Source organism: Lagopus muta, chromosome 2, assembly GCF_023343835.1.
Source record: "Lagopus muta isolate bLagMut1 chromosome 2, bLagMut1 primary, whole genome shotgun sequence".
NCBI lineage: Eukaryota > Metazoa > Chordata > Aves > Galliformes > Phasianidae > Lagopus > Lagopus muta.
Genome location: NC_064434.1, coordinates 58,868,817 through 58,891,048, shown reverse-complemented (window position 1 = coordinate 58,891,048; position 22,232 = coordinate 58,868,817). Strand labels below are relative to the sequence as shown.

Genomic DNA, 22,232 nt, shown 5'->3' with positions numbered 1-22,232 from the left:
CCCTTTGATTTTCATATTCTTATTATTAGAGGTAAATATTTCTACAATGACAATACGAAGATCAGCAAGGATTGGGGCCCCACTTTGCTCAGAGTTTTACAGATGTTCCCTGTAGTGCAGTGATTTTTCATGGCCTCAGACAGAACTTGGGGATCTTACCTAGTCAGCATTTACTGCAGCCAAGCAGAGCAGTATCAGAGTGCACAGACAAGACTTCTTTCAGAGGTTTTGCTCCTGGACTTCCCCCACTATGTTCTAAGCATTCCTGAGCATTCAGTCCACAAGAAGAAGCTGTTAACTAGTCTTGAAGTAAAATCCCTGGAAGACTGGAGTAGCCGACCCTTTACGTCTGAGCTGTTTCTCTCCACTGACCACTCTGTTGCACTGCACTTCTTGTTAGTCAAGCTGTCCATTGTGTGCTGTGCTCATGGCTCGGCTGCTGGACATACCATGGTGCTGGCTGTGGAATCCTACAGCCCTTGTGAACAGTTACACAGCTCCATCTCTCCACTTTTGCTCATCTGTTATATCTATTTAGTATGATATTTCAGCATCTTTTCTGTTACTGCCTAGCACTGTCATTCAGCGTTGCCAGATGTGTCTGAACTTTCTGTTTGTACTTCATTCAGAGATGCTCAGATAATTCAACCTATTTTTCCTTCATCTTTGAGGACTGAAAAATTCTTTAATGTTACCAGCATTAGAACAATTTCAACCCAGTTAATTTTAAATTCAAAGTAATTTATCTCCACATTGGCATTAGAAATGCAAAAACAACACTGCCATGTACAAGAGCTTCGTTAACATGTGTTTTACGTAGCTTAGGGAAAAGGCTGATTTTCTAGAGAAAATTAAGACTATTGTTTCAGGCAAAGTTGTTTGTATTTATTTGTGAAATAAACTCACTTATAGATTGCGTCTAATTTGCTTTGGTTAGTGCTTTTAATGTAAAAAATAAAGTGATGGCTGAAATTTTCATGGGTATATATATTGAAATTCTGTACTTGTAGAATTTATTAAACGTCTTACCTTTGGAATATGCTGTTCCTCTGACACAGTGGAAATCTCAAGTAGAAAATAAAATCAGTAGATCTGAAGTAAGAAGGTACTGGTGGAATAATTTCTACAGTAGTTTTTAACTATTTAGATTTCAGAGCTTGGCTTCTTTTTTTCTTTGGACTTAACAGCTGGTAGACCTTTGCCCATAGATTTCATTTAGTTAAGAATCGTATCCTAAATCTGGGGGGGGGAAACATGCCAGCCCTATAAACAAATCTTTGTTATTTTTTTATTTTTTCTGATTTCTTTGTTTCTGATTTCTTTGTTTAGTTTACTATTAGTCTACTGGTATAGTATGTGCTGCTTCTATCATATGTTTTTGAGAGCTTCATTTAACCCATCTACCTAGTTGCTTTTGAAAGTTGATCACAGCCTTTTGTTGCACATGAGGTATTTCGTGATAATAGCTGATTAAAAAAAAATAGAGAGGGGAAAAAAATAAAGCCTGAAATTGTGTGTCTGAGTAAGATAAGAGGCTTTATGGAAGTCACAGGTGCATGGAAAATGAAGAGATGGACTGTGCCTGAAAAAGTTCTACAGCATTCTGTTTAATGCTGCTTTGTCTTTCTGGTGTTGATTCAGTTGAGATGTGGTAGAGTTCAGTAAAAAGAACATTAATTCAGACTGTACAAAGAGTTCAAGTAAATTACCTCCAGCTATTTTAAGACTGTGAGCTTGTATTGCCTCAACATATTAAATAATGATTTGCTTTTGAAGAACTGTGCTGAAGCTTCACTAAAGCAGTAAGTCAGTTGCTAAAATTGTTTGTTTTCAATGTATGCAGTAGTTATAGGTGTTCCTTTATTTAACATGCTTTTTAGTTACTGTTTTTCAGATAGGATTTTCCAGGGATTTTGTTTGTCTTTTCTGAAGTTTGAAGAGCTGGGTAACAGATTTTTAAGGTCTGTGTAGGAAGGTTGGTTCAAGGGCTGTAGTTTCATTTAAACGAGCAGAATTGCATAACAGCATATTGATCAAGAATAAGTTTTCACGGTGAATTAGTAATTGAAAGCATGACTTCAAAAAGTGCTGAACAATTTTCTCCTTAGGAAGGTACTTAGACAAGTTTTGGCTTTAAGCCTATGAATAATTCCCCTGAAATTATTTGGGACTACTTGAATTGTTCAGCTGGAGCAGTTCAGTATTATGTAGGGAAAAAAAATTGTCTGTAATTTGTACAAACTCAGTTTATATAACAGCCAGTTAATTTGTTTTTCTGAAAGATGAAGTATTGGATAGTGTAAGGATCAGACTTCTGCCTGTCAAAAAGTGTTTGGTCTCAGGGTCCTGAAACACTTAGCTGTGTTTAAAATATGTGCTTATCTACTGAGACTAAGTAGTCAGCTTGCAAGCTTTTGGAATATGATGGCATGTGCATCCATCATCAGGTAGCATCAGAAGACCTGAAAATATCAGAGGAGCCACTCATAGTAATGGTTTTCATCATGTACTAAAGGAAGCAGAAGACTTTCTGTGAGTTTGCATCACAGTGCAAACATGAATGGGAATTTTCTGTGAATTGCTGTGTCAGTAACACTTAGGTTAGGACTGGAAATATCTTGAACCGATGTTGGATTTGTAATGTCTTTCAGTAATTTGACATAGATGGAAGGAGTTAGTCAGAAAGCAAAATATCTTTCTTTAACAGATTCTTTTAGTTAAGAATAAACGTGTGTGTGTGCTCTGTGTGTGTGTGTGTATACATAATATCTTGCTTCCAAATTTTCTTTACTGCATTGAATTTATAGTGGTATTATCTTTTGTCTTGCACAACAGAACAGTAGTGGTGCAAATGAATCAAGCAGGATTTTGAAAATCTACAGATGTTATAATTGATGAATTAATACATTTTGACTTTAGAAGCTCTCAAAATCATTCCAGTTAATGTTAAAGAAACCTAATTTGGCAGTAGATGTGCTGGCCCCTTAGTGAGCTGAAACCCCCGCCTGTATTGTCATCTCCGGGAATGAATGACAATTTTATATCAACAGTGTTTGGGAATGATGCAGTGCCAAAAGTGTTCCTGGTAATATTCACTGAACTTAATTGGATTTATATAACGCTGAATTTGTCTTGCTACTGTGGAACTGCTTGCCAGAAAACTTGTAGGCTGACTTGATTCATTATATTATCAAAATTAAGTTGATCAAGAAGCAGCCTAATAACTGTGCAGGTTGTTTTTTTCTATCAATTAATATATAGACAGTGCTGCCTTATTTGCATACATCTTCTAGAGTAAGAATATATTTATTAAATTGGAAAATAAAGTGGGATCACAGAGGTAATGCTGATGCCTGTATTTACATAAAATAATCATCAGCATCCAAAAACTCTGTAGTGCTTTAGTTCTTACTCATAAAGACCAGTAAAATAAAAGACACTTGCCTACTGTTTATGAACATGGGATAAAGTTTGAATTTTGCCTTTGGGCTTCTCTGAACTGCCATGCACTGCCAGCTGCACAAGGATGAAACAAGTAGAGAGGAAGTGATGTACCTGCCTGCTTCTGTCGCCTCCAATCAGGCAGGTTTTGCGTGTCCTGTGCAGTGAGCTATGCAAGGACTGTTCAGCTTGGTTTTCCAAGTGGCTTCAAACAAGTCTAAAAAAGTATCTGTATTACAATATGTACAAAATACTACTTCGGAGGTAACAAAAAAACCCTTATGTGATCAGTGGAAATAATTTACTTTGATAATAATGCAAAGCCCTGACTTAGCTATGCATGCAGTGGGATTTTTGGATGGCTAACCGTAGAATGATACTAATGTCTCTCCTTTTTTCTCTTCACATCCCATCCTTTCCCATACCGTTTGTCCATATTCTTTCTTTTTTTTTTCTGTTTTGTTTGCTTTATGATTTTTACACCTTTCCGTTCTACAGTGTGACCAAGATCAGTGCATTCAGAGCACTAAATTCGTTTTGCAGGCTGCTGCCACCCCACTACTACAGAGTGAACCCAGCATAACTAGTGAAGAGCTACCTTTACCAGGAAAGACTTCTATCAGTGGGCCTTGTGCAACTCTAACTCTAGGGCAACCAACACCACCATCTTCCATGCCAAATCTCACATCAGACACGGGTTTGACAGACATGATACCCTTGAAAGAGGAACACGAAGGTCATCAGTTTCTTACTCCTGAAGAAGCTCCTTCACCCCCTGGGATGCTGCCAAGCGGAAGTCCTATTACACACAGCCATACAATGCACGTCCTGAGTCTAGCCAGCCAGGATTCTTTGCATGAAGACTCAGTACGTGGTCTTGTGAAGCTTAGCTCAGTTTGAACAGCTTCTTTGAACACTGCACCTTTTCTTGGTGTCTATACAAATCTTTACTTAACAGGAATGACACCGCAGTACCACTGTAAGACTTTGTAACATGGCTATAATGGAAACTTTATTGCATAATGGAGTCTACTAAAAAAAAACAGCTTCTTTTTTTCAGTGGAGCTATGGCATTTTTTTGACCAGGCTGTTAATGGCTATGCTTTGATAGTGACCACATCTCCTTTTTAAGAAAAAACAGAAATGGTCAATATTCTTGTTTCCTGCAGTTTGGGTACAGCAAGTTGGAATTCAGCCTGTAACAAAGACCATGTTGAGTACAAAAGAGAGATTCTTGGATGTAAGTGTCATGCTCTGTGTTCTATGCTCTTGTAATACACACTTGTTAAGGCTTACCACACTTGTGGCCAGAATGATCTGCACTTACATGTTATGCTACTAATATTTGAGATAGAAAAATTACCATTCCGTTTGTTAATACAAAAAAAAAAAAAAAACAAGACTACGGATACGGATTTGCATGCCACGCTACGGTATGTGTTACAGTGGTGTTGGTATTAAGAGAAAGTGCTGCTTTTTTATTTGTGACTTTCAAAGTGCTGTTTCATTTAAAGACAGTGCAAATTAATGGACTATATATTTTTTTCAATTTATTAAAGTTTATTTTAATTTTTTCAGTGGTGCCTGGAAGATGGAGACTTACTGATTTGACCATGTTGCATATCATTTAACCTTCTGTTTTAAGTGTTTAGAATGAGATATTGTGTTGTGCCATACTACAAGATTCTTCCACTCCCTAATGTGATACAATTACCTGTGGACCTCCAATAAAATGACATCCTCTATTTCTTGGGCACGTGTACAGTTATCCTTGTACAATTCTTCTGGGGAAAGATGGGAAGATTATGATTTATTGACATAGTTTGTGAAGGATATAACTGGAATATGTTAATGAAACCAGAGCTGCAGAGGAAAAGCTGCTTATGATAAGTTTTGCTTTGGCATCTCTCATGGCGTTGTTTGAGATGTGTATTTGTTCCCATCACGAGTCTGTATTCGGAAATGGAAGAGTTTGTGTCTGCTTGAACTGTAATTCTATGTTCCGTGTGTCTAAAGGGTGAGGGGCTTTTGATTAAAGACAAAGAGACAGCTTAGTGAAGTAACCATATCTGTAGCTACCTCCTGGCCATGGTGCTTCAATTATTCGTTTTCTAGTATTTTAAATGGAAATGTGGATTTCGAGCCAGTATTTTCTTTGTTTTGTGTTTTGTTTAAGTAAAGAGCAATTAAAAGGTTAAGAAGATTATTGGTTTTGATGATAGCTGATTGGCTTTTATACTGTATTTACCATACTTTTCAGGATATGGGACCTGGATTCTTCTTCTTCCATGACAAACTGATTTCAGAATGTAGTTTATCTTACAAGGTTTACGACATTATAATGTGCAGTAGTTCAGAAATGTAGCAGCTTTATATTGTTCACTCGTGGTCATTCTCTGACACCAAGCTAAAAATTTGTTTTTCGTTGTTGGTAATGTGGATAATGAGCCTGCAGAAAACCAACCACCCATGCTATTGAAGTATCAAACGAAGATAATGACAGAAACTCTATTCCTTTAAAAATTCACAAGCAATCTGTTTGTATAATTAATTGTGCTAACTTTGCATAGTTCAGCAAGTGGAACATATCAACACCTTCTGACTGTACTGCAGTAGGAGGTCCACCAGCGGACCTCTAGCAGAGAAGTGTGAGCCAGCTATTTTAGCCAACTTCCCACCACATTTCTGAAGCAGGACAGTCTCAAGTTCTTTCTACAAGCCAAACTACAGTGGCTGACTTGTTTCTGTTGATTGGTCTTCGAGTAATCCTCAAGTATCTACACTTATTTCTGTGTATGCTCTTGAAAATGAGTCATGATGCTCATTGTCTTGATTTCACCTTTCGCTGATGTGGCTTCTCATGTATGAAGCCATGAGCATCTGAATTAAAGGAGATGATGGATTGAGTGTTGGAGATGCTTGACTTGTCGGCCTGTCTAAAGAATCCCAGCTTTGAGTTTGTAGAACAGTACTTGACTGAATCATCATCTCATAGCGTCTGTCAACTATGGATGCCCATAATACAGAAGGACAAGTCAAATATTCATCACGTTATATTTAATTTCCACTTTCCACTCATCAATGATGATGATCTCTGTTTCTAGCAAATTATTCTTTTCAATGTTTCCAAGAATACCAGCTTTGTGACAACATTTGTATGTCATTGCCACCGGGGAATAGTGCAGAAAGCAGCTCATCAGCTCTGAGTACACAACAAAGTCTGTGTTGGTTTTAACATGAAACAACAGGAAAAAGAGCAGTAGTATTAGCATATTTATGCTGCTTTTCCTGTGAAACTTTTCACCATGTTTTTCACCATGTTTTTCAAACGTTATTTCTTTGGTTATAACTGAGGAATAAGAACAAGCTAACAACACTGGAACAGAAGTTCTAGTGATGTTTTTGCTCACGACTGTTTAGTTTCTAAGATGACAGCCTTATGTTTGTAGCATTTTCTTTTTGTTTCTTTGGTTTTTTTTTTGTTTGGTACTTCAGAGTAATTTAAATACTGATTTGTCTGTCTAGGTACGTTTATTCACCCTATTACAACTTTTGTCTTCCTACTCCTCTTGGTCTTTTTGAATGGCAACGTCTCTAACCTCTCTGACACAATTGCCTTGTGAGGACATCTGCTGGAAGATTTTGGAATTAAGTCTATTAACCCAAGTGGCGTGGTACTTGCAGTCTTTGATTGACAGCAGCCAATGATTTAGCAGCAGGTTGATCGAAGAGGTGCCTCTGAAAGGATTTTGGGGCCATTCTCCTCACCTCTGTCTCAGCGCGTATCAGCTGTGGGAGCTCCCATACTTGGAACGTGAGTGTACATCAGGAGTGAGTCAGCAAAGTAACTATTCATCTACTCATCATTCTACAGATTTTTTTGTTGTTTTATTTTTTATGAACTCTGATTACTGAACGTTCACACTAGATATTCAAAATAATAGTCCTAGTCAATATCACAGCGGGATTCTTCATTTCTGTTTTTGTTTGTTTGACAATTGCTATAATAATATTAAATAGTTCTAATGTTCACATGAGTTATAAATGTGACCTCAGTGAAAGTCAATATTTTCAAAAAGTATTCATTTTTCCATAAATCTGAAATCTTTGAATGTGTAGAAACTGGTTGGTTTATCTGATAAAAACTATTTATTCTAATTTGTTTTTCTTTAAATAACATTTTTTTTTCCTCCTAGATAGCTATGGAGCATATGGAGAATGAAGCTGTGCTTCATAAAGTGTTCTTAAAGGCTCTTTATTCTTGTGATTTCTCAAAGACATTTCTGTTTTAAGAAGGAGTTTTATATATTCATACCAGTTTGCCAGTAATGTAATAAATGTCATTTTTTATTGTATTTTTGTACGTCAGTGCATCCCTTAATCAGCTTTTCATCTCTTGTTGTAAATAGAAGGTGCAGGCAGATGTATTTGCATATGAAGTTATTGATGCAGGTTTATGTCTATATAAAGTGGTTAATGCACCAAGTGACATTAGTTTTCTAGATGGAAGATCAGCTGCTTTGCTTTTAATTTAGTGAATGTTCCTAGAAAAAAAAAACTGATCTCATAAACTGAAGACCTGTGTGGGAGCATATGCTACAAGGAAGAATACCAACTTCTTATGCTGTGGAGACTTCTTATTTGTTTAAATATACATAGGTCATTTTGAATCAACCCTAGCAAAAAGGACTTGGGGGTACTGATGGATGGCAGGCTGGATATGATCCAGCAATGTACCCTCACAGGCCAGAAAGCCAGCTGTATCCTAAGCCATGGAAAAAAAGCATGGCCATCAAGGCCAGGGAGCTGATCCTGCTCTTCTTGCTGGTGAGACCTGACCTAGAATACTTCATCCAGATTTGTAGTCCTTAGTACAGAGGAAACATGGACCTGTGGGAGCGCATCCAGAGGAATGGCACAGAGAGAATCCATGGGATGGAACACCTTCCCTGCAAGGACAGGCTAAGAGAGCTGGAGTTGTTTAGCCTGAAGAAGAGAAGATTCTGGGAAGACGTGACAGCAGCCTTCGGTATCTAAAGGGAGGCATTAAGAAAGAAAGAAAAAGACTCTTCAGTAGGGTCTGTTGTGATAGGACAGGGAAAATGGTTTCAAACTAAAAGAGGAGATTGAGATTGGACATCAGGGAGAAGTTTTTTACACTGAGGGTCATGAAGCGCTGGAACAGGTTGCCACAGATGCTCAGTGCCTGGAGACATTCAAGGTCAGGCTGGAGAGGTTCTGAGCAACCTGATCTAGCTGTGGGTATCCCTGTTCATTGCAGGGGAGTTGAACTAGATGACATTTAAAGGTCCCTTCCAACTCAAATGATTCTGTGGTTCTATGAAACTAATGCCTCCTCTTAATTTTGTGGAAACTACAACAGATACAAAGAGTTCAATAACAATTTTTATAGAGCAAATTCTTAGCTACAAAGCTATTCTTGAACACCGCCATGAGCTATGCATTTTTGCCAGGGATGACCAAGAGGCTGTTATGAGCGTGGCATGCAATCTGCACCAATGTTTGTGACCCACTGTCACCACTGCTGAAATGCACCACACTACTCACCACCTCACTGCTTACATCCCACTGTTTGGTCTCCATCAAGGTTTAGGAAGCATCAATGAATATCAATGGGTGCCATTTTTACCACGCGGAGGAATTCAGTGACACACCTTTGCTTCATCTGCACTTCCATGTCAGACATTATCTGTCAAACTGCCTCTCTGCTACCATCCTTCATATAACAACAGCATGTAATGGGACATTGGTGGAAAGGTTCAAACTCTACTGCCATATCTCCAACATCTGCTTCTGAAGTCTTAGGCTGATATAATGAAACAGCATGCATTACTTTTGGAGCAGCCCTCATACATATTGGGTATAGTATTTCTTGGTAAGTAAATCATTGTCTAATGTTCAAAATACAAAATGAACGAAACTGAGCTTCTGTTTGTCTTTTAGTTCCCAAGATCAGTACAGCTTGAAGAATTCAGCAATGTATGGAGGGATCTGACCCTTCCTTTGGTTCTTTTCTGGTGTAAACTTTTTGCATGACATATCACTATGTATTTGTTGTTCCTCATCCCCTTGTTATCAGTGGTTCTCAGAGGAGCATGAGCGTAGCATGTTCAGCCTGACTCTTTGTTTTAAAGTTCAGTTGCTGCCCAAATGACGTTTTTCTCAGCCAAAGTGAAATGAAGCAGCGTATGTTTTCAGATGTGTTCAGAATAAGCCACAAGTATGAATGGAGCATGTTTCAGTTTGTTTAGGTTATAGGTGTAGTTTGTTTAAACTGGTGTTGTCTTATTTTTCAAGATCCATCAGGGTCAGTGCATACCAGCTGTGATTGCCTGCCTGCAAGGACCTTGCAGTTTGACATCTGGCTAAGCACACTGCCTGGAATTTCCAAAGATGGGTTTAGAGCTATTTAAACCTGTGCAAATCTCCATTCAGTCCAAGTTGATGCAGCAGTTCAGCTCTGTCAACAGGAGGCTACTGTCTGTTAACACTGAACTATATAATTTGAGCTCACCACTAACAATGCAGGGTGAAGTGTAGAAAAAATTTTGGATGCTACGAAGAGAAAATAAAAGCTGCTTCTGAGGTAGGTCAGAGGGTGCAGGAATAAGAAGATGAAAGGGAGATGGCTGAGGGAAAGCAGAACAGAGAAGATTAGCAGGTGACAGAGGGAAAAGGGAATTATCTGTAAGCATGGAAAAAAAAAAACAAAAGGGAGAAGAGAAAATGGGGGAAAAAAGGGCAATTTCCTCAATGTTATCTGAACAAAATTTAAAAAATGCTCACTGATATTAAAATGTTTTTATTAGAAATGCCTTTAAAAACATTCTGGAAAGAAAAATGTGAGAGAATTAAGGTCAGACTTTGAGAGAAAGAAACTGTAGGAAGGCAACGTGAAAAAAGTTGAATAATTGATCTGCTCTCAATCTCTTCCCTGCTACTGTATTTTCCCTATTTCTGTTTTGAAAACGTAAGAAATTTGTACACATTTGTAAACATAAGAACTGTGGTCCATTCATAATTGCTGGGAAGCTTAAAGCACTGGACATATTTAAAGATAGGAAATCTCATTAGTATTTTGCATTTCCCCACTGATAATTGTTATTAGATTCTGTATTTCCATACTAGAAGTGCCATCACGCTGGAAAACTTGATGGGTATGGTATGATTTTGGAACTCTTTGTGAGTCCTTCATCAAATTTGTTCACTTTTGAATGAAAATGTTGTCCTTAGTAGCAATATAGCCCATTGGACTTAAAACCTGGATTTCAGTCTGTTGCTGTGACTTGTGAAAATATAGATTAAGATCACAATCTAGGTTAACTTTTTATGGTTTACAAACCAAATAGTTCTGTTGCATGGAGATATTTTGCATTGCGGGACATACTCAGGTCAGTTCCACTGGCTAAAAATATGAATGCCAGTACCACTTGGTGTATCGTATGCCTTTCCAGAGTTGAGAATCATTACTTCTTCTGAAAATTAGGGAAAACTAAGTTTATTCTCACTGTAGTTTAGATCTCCTCAAACCTGAAGCTGGTAACTACTGCTGGCAGTTACCTGCGTGGGAGTTACGTGTTAGAAATACAAAAGGGCACAAAGGGACTGATTTAAAAACAGCTTGGCCAGGTGATCTGTGATGTGAGAAGTGTTAGAGCCTGTCTTTAGCTCATTTCAAAAGTACCAAATACTCTCCCAGACCATACACAATTGGGAAAAGGGTGTGAATTCAACAAGTTAAAAATATTGTTTGGCAACAAGAATATTAGGTCATAGGATCATAGAATGGTTGGTTTGGAAGGGACCTCAGATCATCAAGCTCCAGCCCCTCTGCCACGGGCAGGGCCACCAACCTCCATGTCTAACACTAGACCAAGCCCAGGGCCCCATCCAACGTGGCCTTGAGCATGTCCATGGATGGGACATCCATAACTTCTCTGGGCAGCCTGTTCCAGCACCTCGCCACTCCCTCGGTAAACAACTTCCCCCTGACATCTAATCTAAGTCTCCTTTCCTTTAGCCTAAAACCATTCCCTCTTCTCCTATTACTTTCTACCCATGTAGAAAGTTGATTTACTTCATGTTTATAAACTCTCTACCAAAGTGAATAGCGGTTTTATTCTTACATGCTCTTTATTCTGTATCTCAGATTCCTATGTTCCTATGGTCATTTTCATATTGATAATGTCAGTCTTTATTATAGTTACCCTTTAAGAAGGAAACAAGGCTAAATGCTGATTTTCCGTAGCTCCTTGACAAGCAGCTGTTTCTAACATTCTGACTTTTGAATAATTTTTCTCATATCAAAGATTAGAATCCTCTTCCATTCCTAAGTAGATATTTTGTAACATATCATACCATGTTTTCTTGGTTATTTAATTGTCCTAAATCCAATTTATAATATTAAATTGGTGGGAGGGGGAAAAAAAAAATACTTGCATCACAAGTCATTACTGCACGATAGCAATAGAATGAGTGCAGATGTTAGGAGAGGACCTGCTCCAGATTCCAGATTTTACTATTTAAAAGGCTTTGTAAAAAAAATTGTATTTTTAAATGGTAATGGTAAATGCCTCTGCAGAGATTAAAGCATATATTATTCTAATAGTCCATATGTTATGTCTAACCTATGGCAAGTTTATTCCTCTCTTATCCACTCCCATTTACTTAATAGTCAGTTGCTATGATCTTGTGTTCTTGACATAAAAATTGGTAACCTGATGTCTGAGAACTGCATCCAGACATTGAGTCTAATTGCATTTGCTTCCTACGTGTTTCCACTGGCTGCAGTGATGGTAGCATCCTGCAGAATTTTACAAAAGTATGTTTTGACATAACAAAGGCACAAGATGCTGACGAGAATAGGTACAGAAAATGTCTTAAGGATACGCATTTCTCTCATTGACTGTAGGGAAATAACATTAGATTACACTCAGGAAAACAGAATCATTCCATATCTTGGATTTGATTTGATTTCACACAAGCACTGTCATATTCATTCATCTGATACTTGTTTGTGGTTACTACTGTTAGTGGGCATGCAAAACAACGTAAGTTTAAGGAAATAGCATGCAAGCCTTTACTATCATTTTATCGAGATACCCAGCAAATGGTGAGTAGCACCAGTGCATGACAGACACATCGCATGTATGTTATAGGGAAAAGAAGAGAAGTTGCTGTGTGGAGCCCGTTTTATGATTCACAATGACTGTGCAAACTAAGCAGGCATATAGCCCTCAAAAATTCTGTCTTGTTAGCACTTTATCTTTTGCTCCTGGTTAGCTGTTGACCCAGCATGCTGTTCACATTATTAGTTATCAGTGCATGCACATTCGCATTACAGACGCTTGTTCATATTCAGAATGTTGTACTGAAATAAGTAACCAGTCTCAAAACATAAGGGAACTTCTCTTGCTTTTTCTGAAGCTGGCTTTTCCCAGATTACCTTACACAATGAAAATATGAAAGAAACCAAAGGCATTGCCACGCTGTAGGTCTGAGGTACTGTCCTGTCCTCACAGAGTCAGGCAGTGTTTTTCTTCATTAATTTCAATGATAAATCTTTATCTTTAAAGATCTTTATCTTAATCTTTATCTTTAAATCAGTATGATCAGTCAGTTCTGCACTAGAGGAGCGGGAAATGTTTTCAGGTTTCTTCTGCATCACCTGAGTTGCACAGTTAGCTCTATGAGTTGTCATGCATTTTCTTCTAGGTGGCAGTGACCATCTCCCAATGTTTCTCTGTCCTGCTTTGCTTCTTGATGTCAATGGGAGCAGGTGCTCTACTAGGAAGCTTCTTCTAAGCAACGTTTAGACAAGTTCCTCTTTTGATTTCTAATTGCATCTCTAGAGGAGGAATCAGTTCTAAGTGTGGTTTTAGAGTCAGAGAGTATGACATCTGTAGCCTTCAGCTGGGGTGGAGATGTCACGTTTCCTATTTCACAGGAATGTACATGCTTGCATTGTATGCTTTTTTTTTCCCCCAGCACTTGTAGGTCTTTGTTACAATTTCCTTAGCAAACAGAAGAATTTATAGATATAGCAAAGATACAGTTACATTTAGGACTACGTGAGCAGATAAATTTTAACTTTCTTGTAATGCATGAACCAAACAAAGGTTTCCCACAATTGTAGGAATTTCAAAGAAATTCAGGTGGGAAAAGAGCTGCTATACATTTATGTGTTATTTTAAATAGTCATTTTCTCTGGCCAGGCTCACCTTTGTCACTTGTCACAACACTTCAGTTAGTGTTTGTAATTGCTTCCTAAACTGAAAACACACCCATCTTGAGTCTGAGCTTGCTGATGGGGAGAATATTTGTCCTCACTTCAAGGCCTATCCGTTTCTCAACAGAGAAATGGATATTTTTAATGATTCTTCTCCATCAGCAGTGTGGCAGCCTCCCACAGCCTTCTGATGCTGCTTCCTATGTAACGGCTGGGGGTTGTTGTATTCTGGGTACCAGGCTCTACACTTTTGGCTTTCAGGATCCACAAGGTTATTACTACAACGCTGCACTCTCACACACATACACGACTTCAGCATGATTGTGTAAGTTGATTTTTCCTTAGAAAAACGTCTGAGCAATCAGTTTTGCTTTATGCTTTCCTTTCCATGCAGTAGTGTGGTATTTCAGCCATGTGCAGCTAATGCTGATACCTACCTTTCTTTTCTGCTCTTAAGAAAATTTTCCATGAAAAGGAGCTGCTCTTGTACTTCTGCAGCTGTCCAATCTGCCTCAGCTTGAACTTGAATGATTCCTTGCATTGACTGGAAAGTCCGCTGAAAGCTTCAAGATAGCAGCTTAGTTTCTGTAAGTGGTTTGGTGGACGACTCATCCTATGAATGATTCAGTACCTGTCTTTCCAAAAGGGATGAATTCAGGTTGTGTGTTCTATAATTCAGTGAATTCTTAATGCTTGAGTGAACACATACACAAAAAGAAATTATTCATCCAGTCTTATAGCAAATCTATCACTTGTAAGTTTTTCCTTCTATCACTGGTTATATGTTCAATAATACCTGGAGTAGAGCACCAAGAACTAGAAGAGGAGAACAGTGTTTATACCGTTATGCTCAAGCATGTAAAGCTTACTGGATAGGAAAAAAAAGAAACGTGAGGTTTTTATCTTCTAGAATAACTGCTGCTTTCAATGAAGTGCTGGTTCAGTATTGGAGAAGATGTGTTGGTTCTTTTCCTGTAAAAAATATGTTGAAAATATCTTTGCTACAAGCCAATGTGTGTTTATTGTGTCACCCAGGAGGCCTGGTACTCCATTTGCTTATGTAGATGTTTATTTACTGGTTTATAGTTAATAGCTGCCATCACCTTTAAAAGGAGTGTTCCCAGGCAGTTAATACGCCCACCTGTAGCGATACAGGAAGTCTCTACTACAGTTTTTAGTCAGGCTGTTCAGTGGAAAACCACTCTGTGAAGTGGGTTCACACGTTGCTTGTGCGTGCCTGTAGTCTCTATCTCTGTATGACTCAGAGACCTTGTTCTCCAAATGGGTGCTTCACAGAGAATTCAATATATTTGCCATTCAAAGGCAAATAATCAACTTTGTCAGCATCTGACCTAAGCAGTTCTGCAAAATGTACTCTAGGCAAATTGAGAAGTAAGAGACCATAGAAAACTCACTGCTACTATTCATAACTGTTTTTACAACAGTAGGGCATTAAAAATGAGCTACAGTCCCTTCCAGAGCAGGGTTGTTTTTTGTTTGTTTGTTTTTGTTTTTGTTTTTTTTCCAGGAGGAAAGTATTTTATCTTCTCTTGGCAAGTGTTACAACCCCAAAAGCATGTCTTGACTAAATTACAATAGCAGAGGAATTATTGTTCTTGTTTAAAAAACAAAATGAAATAAGAAGAATTGTTTTTGAGTTGCTAGCATATGGCAGCTATTCAGTGAATAGGAAGGAGTTTGTAATCATTCATAAGGCTTTAAAAAAATAATAATAGCACTTCAGAAAGATTAAATTTTGTCTGGTGCCAAGGTGTTCTGAAAGTCTTTTGGTTTTTCTTTTACACTGCAAAATTGGTTAGGCAATTTAGTTTTACCCATTGTATGTAAGAGATATTGGAAACTAACATATTTAGTTCCAGTGACTTAATCAGACAAGATTTAGGTAAGATTAGCAATTAGAAACTTCACATGACCTCTCCACCTTGGCTGTATCTGCCAAGATTTGAATCATAGTTGCCTCAGGTTAAGGTTTTACAACAACAGTTGGAATACGTTTACATTGATGCCAAGTTAAATTCTTAAAAGGTAGAATCTGTACCCTGCTACAAGTGTTAGATGGATGCACGCATGAGCTGGTAAGCAGATTACATTTTGATATCTTCTCTTATTTCTTGTTTTAGTGTTGCCTTCAGTAAAATGAGATTTGGAGTTCTGATTTGTCTTTCGTTATTTCCAAAAAAGTGAGAAGCTTTTGTGTCTTTGGGGGAATTACCTGATTTTCCTGCTTGAAGCTTCCCAGTCTCAAAATTGGGTCCATTTGTTATAATTCAACCCACATCGCAGGCTCTGGGTTTAGCTCTACAAAGAAATGTGTTATGTAAGGGTGGTTTTTGTTGTTCTGTCACTCTGATTTTCACTGTGAGAAAGTAAATCAGAGATGTGTGGCCTGGTAAAGAAATTAAACCAACATTAGTTTTGCAGTAGGTTATAGCAGTTCTGCAGTAAGATGTTGCCTGAAAGTGTTAATTCAGGGAAAGGTCTTTAAGTAGTATTGCTAGAAGGGACCTTGAAATAATCTAGACAGTCTTCACCTTTCAACAGATACAAATACCTGTTTCTGTAATACCTGATTTAGTTTATACTGTGTGTAATGACTTCTCCAGTCCATACAGCAGAGGCCTATGTCACTCCTTGCCCATTAGAACACTCCCTGTTTTCATAACTACTTGAAGGCCTATTTTCCTTGCTGAAGAACTTGTGCCTAGCAAGTTTGAACTGTTTTCTTCTCTCGTACCATGAGACACTTCAGGCTGCTCTGTAAAAAAGGAATTACTGTACTTGCTGTTCAAGGGAAGATGATGGGGCTTGGGAAATTCCTTCACAGAACATATTCAAGAAGAATCGGAACATCTTAATGAATTTTATTTCCAATGTTTCCAAACAGCTTTTGAAGTGAAGAAAAGGTGAACAAGTAATTAGGTCACACTGTGCTGACCAAAAGCACTGGTGAGGTGATGGAAATTTTTAATGACTTAATTTCAGTGCCTGGCATTGTGATACTGTCGGTGGCGGCTACCAACTCTATCAAAATTCATACGATAACTGGCATGATTCTTCAGAAAGAAATCTCATTATCGTCATCATGCAGTTGCAATGAACTCACAGTACAATACTCCTTGCTCTGGTGCAGGTATTGTGGAGGACTTGTCTCCAACACTCTTGAGAGTCTGTTGGCAGTGGTTGGATAGGTCTTGCCTTAGGTAGTACTGCACGGTGACAGAAGAGATGTTACATTGGCACAGATCTGTCAGATAACCTCAGTTCTTAGAAAGGCTTCAGAGTTGGATATGTTGTATTGTGTTCCTGATAGTTCCTGTGCTTTGGAGAAGGGATACTTCTGTGAGGCATTTTGTGTGACAGTCTGACCACTCATTCAGTGTCAGTAACATGAATTTCAATCCTCATTTCACAAAGAAATGGAAATCTGTAGGAGGGATGATGGGGAACAAGAAGAGGAGAGGAGGGACATGAGAAAAGGAGAAATGTATTTCTTCCGGGATTCACTAACAGCTGTTCTAAATGTGGGTAAGGAGGTTATTTGTACACAGTTCTGCATTTGAGGATGTTTGTGCAAAAACTGTTTGGATCCACAGAGTCTGCTTCAATTTTAGACATGAATTCTGCTTACACAGCGCACAGAGTAAACAGGATTTACCCTACGTTTCCATCAGTTCAGTGTTTTCCAAAATAATTTCAATTATTATTTTCAAATGAATTGACGGGATTAGAAATGGTTGCAGAGGAAGAAAGAAGTGTGAAAGTTAAGACCAACCTAGAGTACAAGTCAGACTTTGGTTCAGCTTGGCATTTGGCAGAAAAGTGCTTCTAAAACAGTGGAATCTCAGCAGAGATGGAGGTGAAGGTCAGAAATTCAATATAACTTAATCTTAGAAGAGCAGATCTCTGGACCAGCCACTTGGCTGAAGCTATAGACTGCACAGGAAAGAATATGTGAAGTATGAAACATGAAAGGAATAAAGGCCATTTCTGTGGAAATGTGATGCTTCATGTACACCCTGCCCTTCGTGATTTTAGGTTGTTTCTTTGTATGATTGGAAAGAAGTGAAAGCCTGCATGTGAAACCAGAACAGTAGAACTAAGGACTTGTTTGTTTTATAAGTGTGGACATTTTAAGGTGCATCAGCACAGTAATCGTTGCTGAACTGATCTTGGTGCTCAGTCAGTAGAGCCAGTCATCTGGGGTAAGTGTGCCATGTATGCTTTACCCATGGTGACTAAGTCGTGGGATTTCGGAAGCTGAATCAGGGACTTGGTGCGTGATCTCAAGCAAGTTGTTTATAGTCATCATGTTTACTGTACCAGATGCTCAACAAACTGCCTGGGTTCATTCTGGGAAATAACACTGTGTTACAAAACAGACACAGTTCCCAGACAGGAAAGTAATTTAGCTTAATCTTCTCTTTCCTCATACATGAAATGTGGCTTCTTGCTTTCCTCCTCTCCCTGGTGAAGGGTTGAGTATTTTCACTAAAATTGCTTACTGCAGTGAAAATCACTACCAGCAGTTTAAAAGTTGTGTATTCTAGGGTTCAGGTTTATCATATTCTACAGTTCCCAGGTGCCCCAGGTTGACGGAATAATATGTGCTGTACTGTGGTTTATGTGTACTCATAATATATATAGAATTAGAGTCATCGCAGATCAATTGTTTTTCACTGAATTATAGTCAGGCATTAAGGTGCCTTCATTCCAGGAGAGGTTTACTCTTGTGCCATCCCATAAGGAGGGAAAATAAGAGGATGATGCACTTCAGTCTGTATTTATTTTATTAATGCAAAGTGGCATTATATTGCCTAAGTACAGTGCATTTCCAATGGTGCACTGTTGAAGGAAACTTTGTGGTGACTTAAGCCATGATATGTTAGAAGCTATACAGAGATCTAATGGTATTATCAGGAGAATAACGTCTAATGGTTCACAAATTCTAGTTCTCAGATCCTCTGTAATTCTTGGACTTTGTGTTGATAGTCCATAAAAGATCAATCACTTGCAGGAGGGAGAATAGTCAGCTTCACAGTCTAGGAACAGAACTGAGAACCTCTGGCTCTCACAGACTTTTCCAGGCAGTGCTTTTTGGTGCTTCTGGCATGAGCATCTGCCAAGTCACCTGATTTTACACTCGACTCTACCAGAATTTGCAGACACACATGCTGTCCAGGTTCAAAAGACCTTGGAGTAAATCTGCAGGTCTATTGGCTTCAGTCTCTGTCTTTCAAATTGCTGAGAGCTGCGCAGGGATGCAAACATGCCAAGATGTTGAAATGCTGAGGCATGTCTGTCTCCCAGCTGCCTTTCGAAGACATAAGAGGCATATAGCTTTCTGAGGAATGTTGCTACCACTGTCCATATCTTGGAACAGTTCTATGGAGTCCTTATTGCTCACTCTAGAAAGCAAGAGATGGACGATGCAGATCTAGGGGGGAAATTGTGCGAAAGTGACTTCAGACTCTGTGATACCCCACCCAGAGACAGCTGCACACTGCTGCTCTGTGAAAAAATTAGGTGCCATTTGTATTTCTGCTGCCCAGGCTTAGCTTCAGAAATCCAGTGCAGCAGAAAAGAGCTGGCCAAGTGCAAGGATCCAGGCATCCTCATCCAAGGGGAACACAGTGCAGATACCACGTGGTGACAGTGTTATTGGAAATTTGTTTTCCAGTGTAGAAACCTTGCAATGACACTAGCCTTAGAGCCTTGCAGCATTGCTGGGGTAGTCCAAAGCACTTACTGTGCAAGCCAAAATCCAGACCAGTCCTTTTTAAGTAGCACATAGGGTGGAAGAGAAGAGGGAATATTCTGGCTTTCCATATCTGGGTTGTGGCCCAAGTATATCTCATTGTTGGCACATTTGCTACTGTCTGGCAAACTTGAGTGCTGAGGGACCTGAGAAGCAGTGATAAAGTGGTATTGTCCTAGTGCTAGGGCTGTCCTTACCAGATAGGAAAGGGAAGAAAGGCAAATGTACTTCCACAACAACTTCACAGTTATCCAGAGCTGAATGTTTGCCTGTGCTGGAGCTACCCTTGTTATAAGCCTTCTAGATCTTTTCTTTGACCTCCCAAGAGTGTACATACCAGTAGGTTTCCATGTTTCTGCATAGTACACAGGTCTATATCCTTAAATAGTCTTATTTTTGCACATCTTCTGTCACACGTGCAAACCACATTTCAAGATGATTCAGATATCTTCTTGTTGGCTAAAATTGCAACACTTTTCAGGGGAAGGCTGTCAAGTTGTAAATTTGTTTTTTTTTTCAGTCCATCATACACATTTTGAAACCCAAACGCTGATTTTCTACGTTGCCACTTTCAGTTTCATCTCTAGTCTTTTGTGGAGAAAAGGTGGGTTTTTTTATTGTTTTGTTTTCCCTTAAGTGAATTTGTTATGCAAAGAAACTGGATGACAGCAGTAGATGCCTGCAATAGACAGAGGGAATGAGGACCAGCTGTAGCTGCTTGGCTTGCAGCCGTTCTCCCAGTGCCCACACCAACAAGAAAAGATGTTGACAGTTCAGTAAATTTTATTTCATTTTGAAGTATTGGCTGTTCACAAATTAGCTTACTAATATATACGTCTATTTTCTCTTCAAGCAAAAAGGATAAGAAAGAGCAAAGAACTATTCTAAGTTAAGCACTCACAGAAAAGCTTTTATTTATCTCTTTCACTAGTATGAGTGCAAGAGCTGTTCAGTAGTTTTGATGGAGAGCAGTTTTCTTCCCCTAAGCAATAGCTAATAGATCAATTCTGCTCAAAATAAACTTAATTTACATATTTATTTCCTCTGATTTAAACCTCCCTGAGAATAGGAGTGGTGGCATCTGTAGAGTCCTAATAAATGACTTAGATTAAGTCAATCAGGTCTGGTTTTACATAAGAAGGCTCCCGGAACTGGTTAATTTCTTTATTTGCTTATTAAAGTAATAAGGATACTTGTAATCAGACTGAGTTGTCTCTCTGCAATTAATAAAATAGGAAGTCAGACCAAGTTCCAGCAGTTGGCTGAATTACACATTACAAAAAGAGAACCACAGCGATTATCAGGTCATCGATCTGTTTAGGTCAGTGACATCAGTTTGCAATGGCCGGAGGGAAAATGCATGATATCCTGCCACAAGGCAGAGAAGAAATGTGCTCTGCTGGGAAGAATAGGCCTAAGATGTGAAGCCTGACTCTTTTCAGCCATTCTGTAACATCCAGGATGGTTGTAATAAAAGTCTTCAGGTGTTTCTGTTGTTTCTTAGAAACATCTGATGCTTTCACTTCCTGCTAAGATCTTGGCATCTGCGATGTGTGTGGTAGTGGGCTTCCCTGTCCAATTACTCATTATACGCCTTTTGATCTCCATATCAAACCTGGTTTTTGTTTTATTTTCCCTGTTGTTTTCTGAGGAAAAGCAAATAGGTGCATTGCCAGACCAGGGATTGTTTATAGCAGTAGCTCTACCACTGGCTTTAGGCTCCCATGTGATTTGCTTAGTTGCAGAGATGCAAGCAGCACTTGTAGACCACGCACAGGTTCCTCAGCTCTTCCCCTTCTCAAGCACAGCCCAGGATCTCCTGGGCTGCCTTCAGAATCAGCGTTCTTTGGCATTCAGGTAAGTCCTTGAAAAAACAAATGTTTTCAGCTGCCAATCTTCATTCTTGAGATTTGCCGCAGGCAAACCCCATAAAAATTCCCAGGCTTCGGAGGATGACTTGAAATATGAAATCAACCAGAGTAATTCCACCCCTAGCCCAGTCAACCAAATAGTTCTGTCAGAACGAATAATGTTTAGTGAATAAAAGCAGAAGAAATGAGTACCCCCAGCATACTCTTTTTAGATTACAGAACTGCACTTTTTAGATTATGGACTGCACTAACAGCACTTACTATACCTTTATTGCCCAACTGAGGTAGTTTGAGGCTTGATCAAGTGTCTGTGCAGAAGTTTTTCCCAAATCGGAGCGCCCAAAAGACCTGTGCTCTGAAACAGCTTTCCTTTAACTTTCCTTTAAGATTGAACGGTGACCTCCTCCTTATCACTTTGCCATGAGCAGTAAAGGAGTGTTTGTCATTTATGTTTTAGTAATTGTTCTAAAACTTCTCTGGGTTCTTACATAAGGCAGTAGAGAAAGCCATGCTTTCTTATCTTACAAGACAAGACTTTTGGATTTCACCTCATCTAGGTTACAAAGTGTAGACAATAAAATTAGTTTGATCATGCCATATGTTGTACCTTCTCAAGGTGCAGTCAGTGTATGTTGTGTCCTTTCTCTTCAGGATGTACTTACCAGATAGAACCTTAGAAGGCAGGACCGAAGTTATACCCTGTTTTTACCTTTATGCCTGGTGTTTTGATTTCTGCCAAACTTGTTTCTGTCCTTTCCTGCTTCAGTCTGACCATGTGCGTTACTGCCTTCCCAAATGTTAAATTCAGTTGAGTAACTACTGCGTCAGTGCCAGCCTGAGCCCTAACAGATTGCAAACCCGCTGTGAGGCAGAATGTCTTTCCGCATGAGGCTTT

At 38.9% G+C, this 22,232-nt stretch overlaps 1 protein-coding gene across 7 annotated transcripts in view; it reads left to right on the top strand.

The window, feature by feature from the left end:
• The window catches only part of ZDHHC14 (zinc finger DHHC-type palmitoyltransferase 14), a 515,017-nt gene extending 509,370 nt beyond the window's left edge, over window positions 1-5,647 (top strand). For 3 of the 7 annotated variants that reach the window (XM_048935637.1, XM_048935633.1, XM_048935632.1), the window contains exon 9: window positions 3,940-5,647. In XM_048935637.1, coding sequence (XP_048791594.1) covers window positions 3,940-4,341 — 402 coding nt within the window. In that variant the 3' untranslated portion in view covers window positions 4,342-5,647. The remainder of the gene's footprint in view (window positions 1-3,939) is intronic. The other 4 variants (XM_048935635.1, XM_048935634.1, XR_007374980.1 and 1 more) reach the window with 3 other exon arrangements.
• The last annotated feature ends 16,585 nt before the right edge of the window (window positions 5,648-22,232 follow it).